This window comes from Bubalus bubalis, chromosome 15, assembly GCF_019923935.1.
Source record: "Bubalus bubalis isolate 160015118507 breed Murrah chromosome 15, NDDB_SH_1, whole genome shotgun sequence".
NCBI lineage: Eukaryota > Metazoa > Chordata > Mammalia > Artiodactyla > Bovidae > Bubalus > Bubalus bubalis.
The window spans coordinates 48,298,190-48,313,351 of record NC_059171.1 but is presented as its reverse complement, the minus strand read 5'-3'; the positions used below and the strand labels follow the sequence as shown (position 1 = coordinate 48,313,351).

At 44.0% G+C, this 15,162-nt stretch overlaps 1 protein-coding gene across 7 annotated transcripts in view; it reads right to left on the bottom strand.

The window, feature by feature from the left end:
• The window catches only part of NCOA2 (nuclear receptor coactivator 2), a 286,213-nt gene that overhangs the window by 10,698 nt on the left and 260,353 nt on the right, over positions 1 to 15,162 (bottom strand). For all 7 annotated transcript variants that reach the window (XM_025265272.3, XM_025265275.3, XM_025265270.3 and 4 more), the window contains 4 exons: positions 7,354 to 7,519; positions 4,326 to 4,604; positions 3,371 to 3,448; positions 1,513 to 1,750 (listed from right to left, as the gene is read on the bottom strand). In XM_025265272.3, the coding sequence (XP_025121057.1) occupies positions 1,513 to 1,750; positions 3,371 to 3,448; positions 4,326 to 4,604; positions 7,354 to 7,519 (761 nt within the window). The remainder of the gene's footprint in view (positions 1 to 1,512; positions 1,751 to 3,370; positions 3,449 to 4,325; positions 4,605 to 7,353; positions 7,520 to 15,162) is intronic.

The following is a 15,162-nucleotide window of genomic DNA, read 5'->3' as shown; positions in this document are numbered from 1 at the left end:
AGTGGTTAGGTGTCTCCACTTTTACTGTTAAGGGCCTGGGTTCGATTGCCAGTCAGGGAACTGGGATTCTACAAGTCACATGATATGGCTAAAAAATACAAAATTTAAAAAAGTCAGTGCATTCATGATTAGCTTACTATGTATTCATAAAGGATACTTTTACAGTATACAAGATTACTTGTATACTATATAAAATTACTTGTACACTATACAAGTATCTGGGATACTTTTGCACTATACAAGATTAACAAGAAAAAGAAAAACAAACTCCATGTAAGCTGCTTGTTCAGTTTAGAGGCAAATGGTGTTTACATTAAAAGGAAAGAAAACTTTGAGCAGACTTTCTTAAATCATCAAAAAAGAAAGAGAGGAAGAGCTGGGAAACAAAGGAGGCAGCTTTTTAGAAAATTTCAGGGATGACATTAAGGTAATCCCATTTTTGCCTAGAAGACTTGTAAAACATGCATATTTAATGACTACTTTAATAAGCTATGAAAGAAAAACTTAAGATCACACAGGAAAAAGCTGTACATTATCCTTCTGGGTCTTGAAAGAAATAGGAGATGTGAGGTTCAAGCACCACGAAGACTGGGTAGTTGTTTTTAGAGAACTCTGGTGGGAGATGGGGAGAGTCATTTTGAATGTTAACCTTGATGTAAGCACTTAACTTTTATCAATAATTCAACTATTAACCGAATATGACATGCACACAAATATTAATGTTTATGACACAGCATGCTTGTTTCTTAAGATTGACATTAAACAACAAATCAATACAAAGAAAATGAAGAGCTAGTCCACTGTGGTTTCTGTAAGGCACTTCTGAAGAATTATCAATTCATTAAAGATTTGGTGTAATATTGAAAGTGGAAGTGTTAGTCGCTTAGTCGTGTCCAACTCTCTACGACCACATGGACTGTAGCCTGCCAGGCTCCTCTGTCCATGAGATTTCCCAGGCAAGAATACTGGAGTGGGTAGCCATTCCCTTCTCCAGGGGATCTTCCCTACCCTGGCATCAAACCCGGGTCCTCCTGTATTGCAGGCAGATTCTTTGCCATCTGAGCCACCAGGGAAGCCTTTATTTTTCTAAAGTCATAGAAGGTCTGTAACACTTAAAAGGATATACATCTGTCAACATTTTGTATCTATCAGTTTGTCTAAGCAGACTCAAGCATATGCACATGCACCTGTGTTTACAGACACGGACGTAAACACAAACACGTGTACGTGCTTATGCACACGACTGGCGCTCTGCGTGTGCCCACCTAGTCTGGTTATTCTTAAAGTAAGACCTGTGCTCGGAGACAGGGTAGTGGCTGAGCTGAGAGCTGGGAAGATACTGCACTGGATCTGGGGACTCCTGATGAGCCCCAGCTGCCCTTGCGGGTTTCCTAGCATCCCCTGGTTAGCCAGGTTCATCTGGGATCTACACAAAGAGCTGTGACTCTGGACAGTGAGGGGACCCTGGGAAGAAAGGAGTGGTGGAAGGTGGTGGGGGTCTAGGTCCCATACCGTAGTTTGGAGGGAATGGAAACTGCTGCGCATTTGCCTGGGGGATCCGGGGGTTGCTCATGGTTGCTGGCACGCCACTGGGAGCCACCACGCTGGGCGTCATGTTCAGCCCCTGCCCTCGCATCATCAGGGTTCGCTGCTGAACCTGCTGCTGCTGATGATGCATCTGTCTTTGTCGAAGATGTTGGTTCAGGATTTCCCTCTGTCTCTGGGCCAGCATCTGGGCGTTAATAGGTGCCTGGAATGGGGGCGGGCAATACACGGAGGAAGACGTGGGGGTGGGCACAGATCGAAAAAGAAACCACATGTTAGAAACAGGATAACAGAGGGTACAGGCTCATGCAACATTATTTGGAAAATAAAGAGAGAACATTTTAGAGCTGAACAACTGGCAGTGGAGAATGTGAGCCCTGAGTTCTGTACACACAGTGAGGATTCGGAACCTTTGCAATGACTGATGTGGGTCAGTTCAGAGTGACTATCAATAAACTGGAGACTCACTGCGAGAGGACACCATTAACTACGGGACCCCAAGATAACATCAGTCCTGTCTGTAAGAAGACTCTGTACAGAAACCTTGAAGATGGCAGTTTAGAGGCTCATTAAGGGACATTCAAGTCTAAAGGGACACCAAGTCACTTTGCTGAAAGGTGGCTTTGAAGCACTTGAGAAAAGGCTGAACGGAGGCAGAAAGAAAGGGAGTTGCGTAAGGAAAGGAAGGTGACAGAGGCCAGGATGGAGGGTGGATGGAAGGATGGATGAGGGAAGGGGTACCGTGCTTACTGTCAGTGAGGGGGACAGGCTGGTTATGGATCTTGGCTGTACACAGCTGACTTCATTATTCATGGATTCCGTACTGGCGAGCTGGCCTACCCGCTAACATGTACTTGTCACCCCAGAACCAATACTCACAGCATCATCATCATTTATGGATACATGTGGAACAGCAGAAAATGTGAGAAGCCCGACATGCACATTCCTACCCACGGCTGAAATGAGGTGACATCAGTTCCTGTTTCAGCTCTCACACTGCAGACAAGTGTCCTTCTTGTGGACTACTTAGTTCCATGTTTTTCACACTGCTGTGCTTTTCATCAGTGACTCTGCTGTTTAAAATGGTTCCTGCGACTAGTGCTCAAGGGCTATCTAGTGTCCTAAACAAGTCCAGGAGGCTGATGTGCCTTGTGGGGGAAACTGTGTGAGTTAGACGAGCTTCATTCAGGCGTGAGTTATGGTGCTGTTGGCTTTGAGTTTGATGTTAATGAATCAACAATATATATTACAAAAGGTGTCCTCAAACAGAAACACACATGGACTGACTGATGAAAATGTGACAAGAGGCTCAAAGAAACCGAACACTTTATTTTTCCTAGAAGCAACAGTTCACTATTTGCCAATTCAGTGTTGGCAGGAACTTGGCTTGCTTGCTTAGTCAATCCAACTCTTTGTGACCCTGGGGATTGTATCCCAGGCTCCTTTGTCCATGTGATTCTCCAGGTAAGAATACTGGAGTGTCTTGCCATTTCCTCCTCCAGGGGATCTTCCCGACCCAGGGACTGAACCTGCATCCCCTGTGGTCTCCTGCATTGCAGGCAGGTTCTTTACTCACTGAGCCATCAGGGAAACCCAGTACTGAACAGAGTGTGAATAATGGTAACTGACCGTATGTGGCAATAAAAACGGCAGTGATGGGGAGGGAACCACAAAGGCAACAGACTAGACCAATAAGCAAATGGCGTGACCTCCATCGTGTGGATCTAGATCAATGTGTGGCCTTCTAAGTCACTTTACATAGGATATCAAGGAGGGAAATGATGAGACAGGTTAAGTGGATACTGACAGCTTGTCTGCCCCTTACCTGTGTGGGTACTCCAGGCCTCAGAGTCAAGTTCACATTTGAAACATTGCTGATTTGATTCATAAGTGGCTGGCGATTCTAAATGCATATACATGGCAATCAGTACACTTTTAAACAGAATATATTTTACTTCAAATTCCCACCTCAAGAAACCTTCCCCAGCCCCAAACCTAACATCCACATGCTGCTGGATATGGTAACCACATGGTGTGTGGCTGGATACCCTTGTAAGCTAGTTATCAAGTGATGCGTCCCATTGCTTGTAGCTGAGAAGTTATTTTGGACTGTTTGGAAAGTACACTGTTTGCAAGGGAAAAAAGAGTAGAATGATCAGAAGAGGAGGCCAAGAGGAAGATTAAGGAAAAAAGCAGAGGGAAAAAAATGCAGGGAGATTTTTAAAGTCCACAATACTGTTATTTACTATATGACAGAAATCTGTCCAGGCTTGTTTCAGTGAGAACATACTTTCTTGAGCAAAAGAGCTACTCCTTAACGCACCACCCCTCTGCCACCATTCTGCTAAAAGCCATGATTTTGATCACAAGAGAGGACTCATGGCAGGAGCTCCCGGTGTCCTGGGTACTCACTTGGGGCCAGAAACTGTGCTGGGTCCTGTCAACCCATACATAGAGCCCTAGCCTGTTAACAGCCCCATTTTATAGATGGAAACACTGAGGCTTGGAGAACTCAAGGTTAGCCCATCAGTAAATCACTGAGCTAGGAAATCAGAGGAGAGCTGCTCTAGCTGGAGCAGAGTCAGCAGAGGAGCAAGAAAGAAGGGAAAGAAGAAAGCAGAAATGAGCATGAAAGCTGTACAATCATGGCAACATCTTCACTGTCTTAGGACAGAATGAGACTTAAGCCCCCAAAAGGACCCCCTGTTCTCGTGCCATCTCACATTCACCTTCACTGTGTCCCCCCACCCCGACTTTCTGGGCAGTGGCCAGGAACACACCTGCTGTGCTTGGAGGCGATGCTGCAGTTGAAGCCTCAGCTGGTTGGGCTGGCTCTGCACAAGGCCCGTGGGCCTGAGGCCAGGCCGGGGCTGCATGCGGAGGGTGGCGTAACTGGGCCGCTGTCCCATGGTGTGGAAGTTTGGATCCTGCATGGGCGTGTAGCTGCCCTGGGCCATCTGCGCCTGAGACGCATACTGCTGTGGGAACACGGGGGTCTTCTGCTCTAGCATGAGGCTGGAATCCTGACTGGAGAACTGCTCCGGGTCCACACCTTGGCTCTGAAGAGAAAGCCCCCAGATGACCAACACATAAATAAAACCAGCAGAGACCGCAGAGTGATCATAAGACCTTCCTCTCACTGCCCTCGCTGAAGCTTCTGCCGCTGTACTGATGGCACAAAGGTACCTCTCCCCGACCCTCCTTGTCTTCGTAGAAAACGCCTCTTTGTCCAAAAGATCCAGTTACTTGAGGCAAGAAGCAGGGCTCAGGCCTGACTCCCAGCAACCCTTCTTCCCAGGGAAGGGGGAAGCGGTCATAAGTATAGAAAGCCTCCTACTCACATCACCAATCTGACTGACCCGAACCTGATGCACATGTCTTCCAGATGTGTTCAGTGTTCTGACTGCTTATTCACTTCAAGTAGACAACTGCCTTGATACCTGGCTGGGGTCTGCAGTGTTGGGGTGCCCACCGCTATTATTCCCATTTTGCAAATAGTTAAACTGAGACTTGGAGATGGGTGGTAAACTGCAGCAAGCCTGTCTGGCAGGTAAGGAGTCGGTTCCAGTCGAGTCTGTGATTTAAGACCTGAGCTGCTCACCAATGTGACACGCTGCCGTATCTGACTGCTTTCTGTGGTCGTCAGAATTCCCTACACGGTCCACATTCTGCCACCATCTTATTTCCTTTTTTTTTTTTTTTCTTTGGCTGTGTTGGGTCTTTGTTGTAGTGCAGGGGCTTCGCTAGGTGTGGCACAAAGGGTTAGTTGCCCTGTGGCATGTGAGATCTTAGGTTCCTGACCCAGGATCAAACCCACGTCCCCCTGCATTGGAAAGTGGATTCTTAACTGCTGGACCCCCAGGGAAGTCCCACCATCTTATTTCCAACTAGATGTATCTAATGTGTTTGTCCTTCTTGACTTCTTAGAGCTGCTCCATCTATCTGGCTCAGAATGGAGTGGGTACAGAAAATCCAGAATTTCCCAGGGGCAACAAATTCAGGTCAGGTGGCCCTAAAATGACTGCAAATCTGGAGGGTGCACTTGGCTCATTCTTTCTTCCTTCTGCTATGAACCTCCCAACAGAGAGGAGGGAAGGACCCAACTGTAAAGTCATCTCTCAGGTATGCTTTAACCACAGTAACATCCTCGGTTTTCCTTAAGCTAGTCTATCCAAGTGAGAGCAGGCCTGGGGCCACCCAGAATCCTGCCCTCAGATCAAGTTTAACCATGAGAACTGGGCCCATCTTCTTGTGCATAATAGTTTTAAAAAATGTGGAGCCCACTCATGGGAACCATTCACTGTTGAATTACTGCTCTAAGTATATCCACAAAACCATCTCAGATCTTGAAGTACTGGCCCATCTTTAGAAGAGAGAAAGTTTAAGTAATTTCCATTTTTAAAGAAAACACATAACTCTGATGACTATAAATAAAGCCCATTTGTGTTCTACATTTCCCCAACTTCACCTAATAATCACTATTTCTATAATTCAGGTAATATGACATTATAAGGATGGATTTGATGAGACAACATAGAAACACAAATTAAAAAAAAAAAGAAGACTGAAGATATTCAATGATGAAATGACACCAGTTTTGATAAAAACAATGCTTGAGTCATGCAGCAACCCCAAGAATCACATCTTTAAATGTCACTTAGACGAAACTCAGGGATAACAATGCTGAATGCTAAATTCTCACCAGCACTAAAGGCAAAGCAAACCAGCCACACAGGAAATATTTCAACTCCATTTTCCTCTCTTGATTTATTCAGGTTATGTCATGCAACCTCAAGTCATCTCTTTCCATTCTGTTGTTCTCAGTATGAATCGACAAGTCTTAACTCCCACTTCTGTCTGCTGAATGTGGGGATTATGACAAGACTAGTTTTAATGCTTCAGAGAAAGTCTCCCATGACTCGGCACCACCCTTCTCACAGACCCTCACAACACCTCATACGTCCAGGAAGCAGATCAAACTCTGGAAGGTACTTCTTAGCACTAAGAAATAAAGATGATTCATGATGAGAAAAGAAGAAGACGGCAGCGAGCCTGTGATCTTTCTACGGGAAAACAGGATGCCTGCTTCACATCAATTGGGCTGCGTAGCCAGATTGAGAAAAGTCCTCCAAGTTATTTCATGAGACTGTTAGGTTATTATATTGTTGCTATCAAGTACTCTTAAATGACTTTATGTCACCAACTAAATCAACTATACAGGCTTCCCTGGGGGCTCAGACGATAAAGAATCTGCCTGTAATGGAGATCTAGGTTCGATCCCCGGGTTGGGAAGATCCCCTGGAGAAGGGAACGGGGGCATGGGGAGCAGGGGAAGCAATGGAAGCCCACGGAGATTGGCTAACTTCACCGTTAAAGTGACTTCTGCTAACTTATGTGCAACCTGTTTTAGCACAAGTAGCTTCCTATCACTAGCTCACAGATATAAGATGAAGGACACTGTTTTTGAGATGGAAGGTTCTAGATCGCTGAGACAGCAGTGGTCTGTTCCTGGCCTCTCTGCTCCTTGTATGTTCCTCTCTGCCATAGTCAAGTGACCTGAACTTGAGTTTATGCCTTTTGGGCAAATAAATCCAAATTACAGGTAAAATTCATTCTTGGTTGTTTCCATTCTGGGGCAAAAGTTGATGTGGGAGTAACAAGGAGAGGGGGTGACAGGAAACAGGGCTCCTGGTTACGAGGGAAGAGCACGTTCTAAAAAGCTGACTGCCGTTTACGGGCAAGCAGAAGAAAACAGACGTCTACGTGGCCCTGCGAGCTTGGCCTCCGCCAGCCTCGTGGTGTGCCCACCTGGCTGACGAGCTCGGGTATCCCCAGGGCTCTGTCGATCTCCTCCAGGCCATCGAAGTTCCTCAAGGCCATGTACAGTTGGTCCAGAAGAGCGCCTTCATCACTCGGAGACTCTGCTGCGGGATGTGGACACAGCAAGTCGTCGGGAGAGCTGCCGAACGGCTGCCTGTAAAGAGACAAACTTCATCTCGTGCCCGCGGAAAAGTGAGTTGATTAGAGAATATTTTTTTCCCTCCTTAATAACAAAAGTAGTAAAATACAGTACCAGTCAGACACAAACAACAACCCCACATAATAGATACACATTATTTAGTGCCTAACACAGATAGGGGGCTTCCCTGGTGGCTTGGTGGTTAAGAATCCACCTGCCAATGCAGGAGGAGATCTGGGTTTGATGCCTAGGTGGGGAAGATACCCTGGAGAGGAAATGGCAACCCATTCCAGTATTCTCTTGCTTAGAGAATCCCTAAGGACATAACTCACCAGGAGCCTGGTGAGTTACAGCTCATGGGGTTGCAAGAGAGTCAGATACAACTGAGCGATTAAACAACAACAACAACAACAACAACAGAGGTAGGTGAGACACATGTTAAGGCACTGGATGTTATGATCATTGTTTTTATTGCTCCTGCTCTAAAACTGGCAAAGCTGAGGCTTGGAGGGCTTGTCAGACTCTCTGGTGGAGAACAGACAGGCAACACTACAAAGTGGGGATTCACCACTGGCCGGGGTGACCACCGTGTTCCCACAAATCCACAATGACTCTTCTAGCATATATACTCATATATTTGCTTTGCCCTGAAGTAGTCTGTCTAGTCAAGGCTATGGTTTGTCCAGTGGTCGTGTATGGATGTGAGAGTTGGACTGTGAAGAAAGCTGAGCGCTGAAGAATTGATGCTTTTGAACTGTGGTGTTGGAGAAGACTCTTGAGAGTCCCTTGGACTGCAAAGAGATCCAACCAGTCCATTCTGAAGGAAATCAGCCCTGGGATTTCTTTGGAAGGAATAATGCTAAAGCTGAAATTCCAGTACTTTGGCCACCTCATGCGAAGAGTTGACTCATTGTAAAAGACTCTGATGCTGGGAGGGATTGGGGGCAGGAGGAGAAGGGGACGACAGAGGATGAGATGGCTGGATGGCATCACTGACTCGATGGACATGAGTCTGAGTGAACTCCGGGAGTTGGTGATGGACAGGGAGGCCTGGCGTGCTGCGATTCATGGGGTCACAAAGAATCAGACACGACTGAGTGACTGAACTGAAGTAGTCCAAGGAGTTTCCAGGATTTTAGCAGGAAAGACTAATTGATTACATTGTTTCATTTCTCACCAGGCTTGAATGACCCATCTGAGGGACACAGTGAGCATGAAAGCTTCATTACTTTTTTTGAACTCAGCTGCCATTAGACTGCACTTGGCTGGACTAATGGGATATTTCTCCGTCATGCATAAGTGGGATTTGCAAACATTTATGAAAATCCTCAAGAAGTGTGGCTGTCAGGCTACCAAATTAGTCACAAAAAGTAGACCATGAACATGCAGATTATGTCTGTTGTATATTTTAGGCGATAAAACTGTAACACTACACTCCAAATTCAATGGTATAATAAAGTCCTGTGATTTACATTAACTGACAACCTTGGGAGTGGAAAAGAGTTTCTGAGTTACTCAAAAATTAAAGGGGAAATGATCCTCTAATTTGTCCTCTTAGAGGTACTACATGATGTTTTGTAGAGAATGAAGTTTACAAGTAAGCACCCTCATTCTTAGGGCTTCCCTGGTAGCTCAGCTGGTAAAGAATCTGCCTGCAATGCAGAAGACCCCAGTTTGATTCCTGGGTAGGGAAGATCCCCTGGAGAAGGAATAGGCCACCCACTCCAGTATTCATGGCCTTCCCTGGTGACTCAGATGGTAAAGAATCCACCTGCAATACAGGAGACCTGGATTCGATCCCTGGGTTGGGAAGATCCCCTGGAGGAGGGAATGGCTACCACTCCAGTATTCTTGCTTTGAGAATCCCCATGGACAGGGGAGCCTGGCGGGCTACGGTCCATTGGGTCGCAGAGCGGGAAACGACTGAACGACTAAGCACAGCACCCTCATTCTTAAGTGATGACAGATTCACATCGGGATAACAGGCCATGTTTCCTAAAGCTAGTTCTGTGCCATTTTGGCCTAGAATCCTGAAATGCTGAGGATTTACGCCAATAGTTAGTTTCAAACAGTTCTAACCCAGTGCACTTAGAAATAATCTACCCTCTTCATTAGCCCCAGTCATTTGCGAAGAAAATCACCCATTGAGTGTACCCTTCACTAAACTGTGTCCTGTAGTCCTTGGCTCTCCGAGCTCACATCCCATGACCTGAGAGGTACCATAAGAGGCGTTGCCACCAGGGCCTCAGTTCTCAGGAAGACATCAAGCAGCCAAATAGACTGGACCCTTCCTGTTTCCACATGCTCCCAGAATTAAGTTTCTAAACGCAACTGTGATCAGATTACTCTACACTTAGGGAGTGGGAGGAAGGAGCAGATCAGAACTCTGGCAACAAGGAGGAGAAAAACCACAGCACTGCATGTCACGGAAGCAAAGAGCAGAGGAAATTCCCCAGAGAGGAATGACCAACATTCAGATGTGGTACATTTTATGAAAAAAGAGCTCAAGTCAGCCGACAGTGGATGCTATTTATCACCTTCTCTTAGGCTTGAGACCTCATTCCCCAAAGATGCTAGTTAATATTTTCTTTCTCGAGCTTTACTTTATAATTTTCAACTTGTTTCTTCACAAGCTTTAAATCCCCACACAGCCAGAGCCCCCACGCCAGATCTCTACTATGAACTCGGGTCCCTCTTAAGTGGAGTGAGGCTGCAGGAGCTCTGTGGGAAGGCAGGTGCCCTGTGCGCATCTGCCGGCATCAGCTGGAAAAGGAAACCCTGTCCGGTACTATGGGAGACAGCTCCACTCCAGGGAGGGCACATCCCAATACAGGGAAAAAAAAGTACTGCAAACGTTCATTGGCATCTAAGTGATTTCCTACATAATAACCTATTTTTTGGTCTCATGATTTCCTTTTCTTTTTCTAATTAAAAAAGTTAAGCTAATGCATGACCTCGATTCCTACTTTGGTCAAAGCCCTCTTCAACTTGAGCTGGGGCCTTGGGGATACCTGCTTACAGTCTCTCTCTAATTCTCCTGATACGATGTTGCCAGGTTCCTGTTCCCATTACTGAGCTGACTCACAAAATCCCAGGCCCTGGGACAGGGTGCTGGTGGTGGTGGACACACACACTTCGGTAAAGCCTAACCTGTCCCAGTATAGAGTAGAGCCTATGGCTTCCCTGTGGGTCCCAGCTGCCCAGGGCAACCGGCCTTTTCCTAGAAGATGCTGTATGCCCACCATAATGCCAAGACTTCCCATTCCATGTTTCCCACCCTCTTCTGCATCCGTGATCCTTCCCCTCCAGGCTCAGCGTGTCTCCTCCAGTCACCCCTGGCCACGCCCACTCTGCTCTCGACTCCAGGACCACTCACTGTGCTGTGCTGACCTGATGCTGGCATTTACTTACAAACCTCAACTGTGCCTGGTGAGCACTTTCAGTCTCTTTGTTGGCTTGGTATCCGAACTGTGTTAAGTTCAGCAAGTTCCCATTGGTGAAAATAAAAGGTTCTTGATCTAGCCAGGTTATCATACCTTATGCTCAGAAAAATACATTCTTATGTTCATAAAAATATATTGCATTGTGGCTTGGTATCATAAATTTGGGCATACCATGAGTTACAACACTTCTTTGAGAAACATCATAATAACGTTTGGCTTATAGAAAAAATAGTGATCTGGACTTTCAATTCCACCTTTATAAATGACTGCCAATATGATGGAAGACAATTTTTTCTTACATTTTGGGCAATTATAAATACAGTTACAATCTAGATGGTGGCTGACAAACATAGTATTAAGACAAGGATGAAATTCAGAGGAATAAATGGAAGAACACACAGAAGCCCCAGGTTGGCAAAGCAGTAAGGAATGAACTGGCAGAAGACAGGTCCATTGTCAATAAAAATCTTTCTTTTTTAAAAAAATTAAAAAAAAATTTATATTCTATTTGAGTATAGCCTATTAATGACATTGTAATAATTTCAGGTGGACAGGAAAGAGACTCAGCCATACATATATATGTATTCATCTCCCTCAAACCCCCCTCCCATCTAGGATGCCACATAACATTGAGCAGAGTTCCCTGTGTAGGTACTTGTTGGTTATCCATTTTAAATATATACATGTCCATCCCAAACTCCCTAACTATCCTTCCCCCCTCAACAACCATAAGTTTGTTCTCTAAGTCTGTGAGTCTCTTTCTGTTTTTTAAATAAATTTATTTGTATCATGTCTTTTTAGATTCCACATGTAAGGGATATCATATGATAAAAAACCTTATTTATTGAAATCTATACTTGTATTTATTTATAGACTACCAGGACATTAAAGATGGTGATAAGGGGAAAAAGACAAATTCTGAGCTATTGTTTGAGAAATTGGAACATTACCATCACTTTTTACTTGTATTTTCAAAATTTTGCAAAAAAGTAGCAGCTACTATATGATAAATTAATGGTCAACCAAGAAAACTTTACTCTTAGGCACATTACAAACAAAAGAACACCAAATTACCTCAGAAATTCTGAACTTAATGTGAAAGAAAGTCTTTCATGAAAGGCAGCTACTGTTCACTTTTACATACATCCAACAGAAATTATAAAAAAATCATCTATACATTTGGGGCTATATTTTAAATATCTCTTTTACCTACCAGATGAATAAAAGAAAAAAAAAACCACAATGAAATGACAGCCAATGGAAATAAAATTATAAATAAATGAGGATGTAAATATGTTAGAAATTTAAGGGCTAAACTACTCTCTTTTTGAAATGTGTATATATAACTAATGCTGGGCTCATGAAACATAAAAAAATCTACTTCTAAATAGGTAGGCAGTAAAAATATAAAATATTAATGGTGATATTAATGCTTACAAAGGGGATTTTAAAAAATCACTGCTTTTATTTAAAAAGAGAGACGTGGTTAGAACCCTTGTTGTCCATCATCTCTGGATTTCTAGGACAATAAGACTACCATAAATTTGGTCATAAATTTCTTCTAACTGAATTATTTAAAATAAAAGAAGAGGAGTTAAGTGGCTAGAAAAGCTGAAATAACTTTAAAAATAGTAAAAATGTTCGGTTCTGTCCACAGAGTTCTTATACAAAGAAAACTGACAGTAACACCAACAACATGAGAACAGGGTCAGAGCAGAGCCACAGAAAAGCCCCGGCACGCTGAGCAGCCGACTCGCACTGGCTTCAACATATACTCTGCATTTCTCCTCCTTTGTTTTTTAGTTGTTGCTGTTGTTTGGCCTCTCTGTGTGGCTTGTGGGATCTTAGTTCCCTGACCAGGGATTGAACCCATGCCCCCCTGCCATGGAAACGCAGAGTCCTAACCACTTGACTGCCAGGAAGTCCCCATTTTTGTTTTAACAGAATCCTCCTCGACTTGGGCAACAGTGAAAATCCTAACTTTGGGCCTAGTTTTCCCCTAGAAACTAATCTTAGATATTTCATCCAAAACGTTTTCTACTGTGTGCAAGTTTCCATGGACATGGGTATGTTTTTAACAAACCAAATAAATATATTTAGAAAATGCACATACTCACTGACACCATGCAATCAGACTTAAAGAGCTGGAAGGACCCTGAGAAAGTACCACCTCTAAGGATGACTACAGTGGTTATTTATATGATGCTCTATTCCCAAGCAAACCAGTGATGCAGGCCACACAGCGCCCTTGGTACCCAGTCCAGGAAGAGCCACTCTGGCTGGCTCTTCTGATGCTCTCCCCTGAGAAGTACAGTGGAGGAGCAGCGGTGCTAGCATCCCTTGGGGCTTGTCAGGGACGTAGAATCCTGGACTCCACTCAGAACTGCCGTCCAATGAGACCCCGGAAGTGGTGCACAGGCACCGGGGGTCTGAACACACTAGTTTCTCCTACTATGTGAACGGAATACAGCTGGTGAGCACCTTCTCTTATCTCCCTAAACAGCTGTTAAGCAGTTGCCCTGGTCTTTTCTTTCAGTGAAATAACTAGTCTCCAGCTTTTTCTCACCCAGCCTATTGTTAAGCTCATATTCATCTTATGCTATTTTTTTTTTAAAAACTTCACTGAGTGCCCTGAATCCTGCATCATTCTCTTAAGATACAGAAGGAAAACAGGCTCCACAACACAATTCTGAGCTACACAAAAGCATTTCATCCCAGGGTAGGAGTCATTTTAAAACCTGTTTGTTTGTTTTTTTAAAAACAAGAAGCTCTGGAAATATTCTACCCTTATGAAATTTCAGAAACTCTGCTTTTATTATTAGTGAATTTGATAAAAGTACTTTATAATTTTAGATTTGAACAACCTCCAAAGGACAAAATAGTTCAGTCTGTAGCGAGGTCCTCGCTAGCCTCCAACCTGAACTCTTCACATGAGAGCCTCAAGACCAAATTCCTCCAGTTGTTTCCTAATGTTTACTTCCCAGAACACACTGCCTGCATCCTTTATGTTCCCATGCTGACTCGTGCTTAGTATGTGAATTATCTCCCTCCCTTGGGGCTCTGTGCCCACACAACTGGCTGAGCAGCACCACGATACAGGCCTCAGGGTCACCTGCGAGACTCCTGCTTCCGGTGCTTTGCTAACCCTGAGATTAGCATATAACACAACTGTGATGCCGTCCTTCCAGGGATTAATGGAACAACCACCTTCGAGCTAAAACTTGAGCAACACCTAAGCCCCCGGGGACAGGTGGATTTTATCCTGAAGAGTCGGGGCTCGCTGGGCCACAGCCACAAGAAAAAGCTGATGGTGTGTGTGTCGGGGGGCTGGGCTGCTCTGAGCAGACTGGTGAGCGGAACCCTCACCCCTGCAGAGACCAACACAAATTCTCTCCTAAGAAAAAGTATCCTCAGTTTTAACCCCAGTGTTTCATTGGCCAAGAGTAACTAGAACTCCCAATGAAAGACTGCCATAATACTCAGGGAATGGGCCACCAGAAGCAAGAGTAAGTCACTGATTTACAACTGCAAGGAATCCAGATACTGGAACTCCGAAATCAAGAAATGTAGAAACAAAGGATGAACGTCATGTTTAAAGACATAAAGGTGGAGTCAAAAATAAGCAATCCATAAGAAACCATGAAAAATAATAAGGCAAATAGAACTTTTAGAAATGAAGAATGTAACTGGATCAAACATAGCTAAAGAGATAATTAATGAAATATACATATGAATAAATTATCCTCAATGTAGTATAGAGAGACAAGGAGATGGAAAATGGAAGATGGATAAAGAAATAAGGAGGGTATGAGTTCTAAAAAAATCTAATGTAGAAAGTTAACGTGTCTTGCCAGAATCCCAGAAAGAATAAAGGAAATGGAGGTGTGGCAGTATAGAGAGATAATGCCTAAATTTCTAGAACTGATGAGACACACAAATTGACAGATTTAAAAAACAAGCACAAGATATACCAAACACCAAGCAGTATAAATAAATCAATTCACACCTAGACACACTACAATAAAACTACAGTATAGCAGTTACAGAAATATTTCAAAAGCAATTAGAAAAGATTGCCTACACAGAAACAAAAATGATGAAACTAATAATCAGAATCAAAAAACTCAATCAAATTTGATCATATATACCACTTTCTTTTTCAAAAAATGTCAACAGCTTAAAGAAAAAAGGCCAAATTCTTCAGTTTGCAATTTA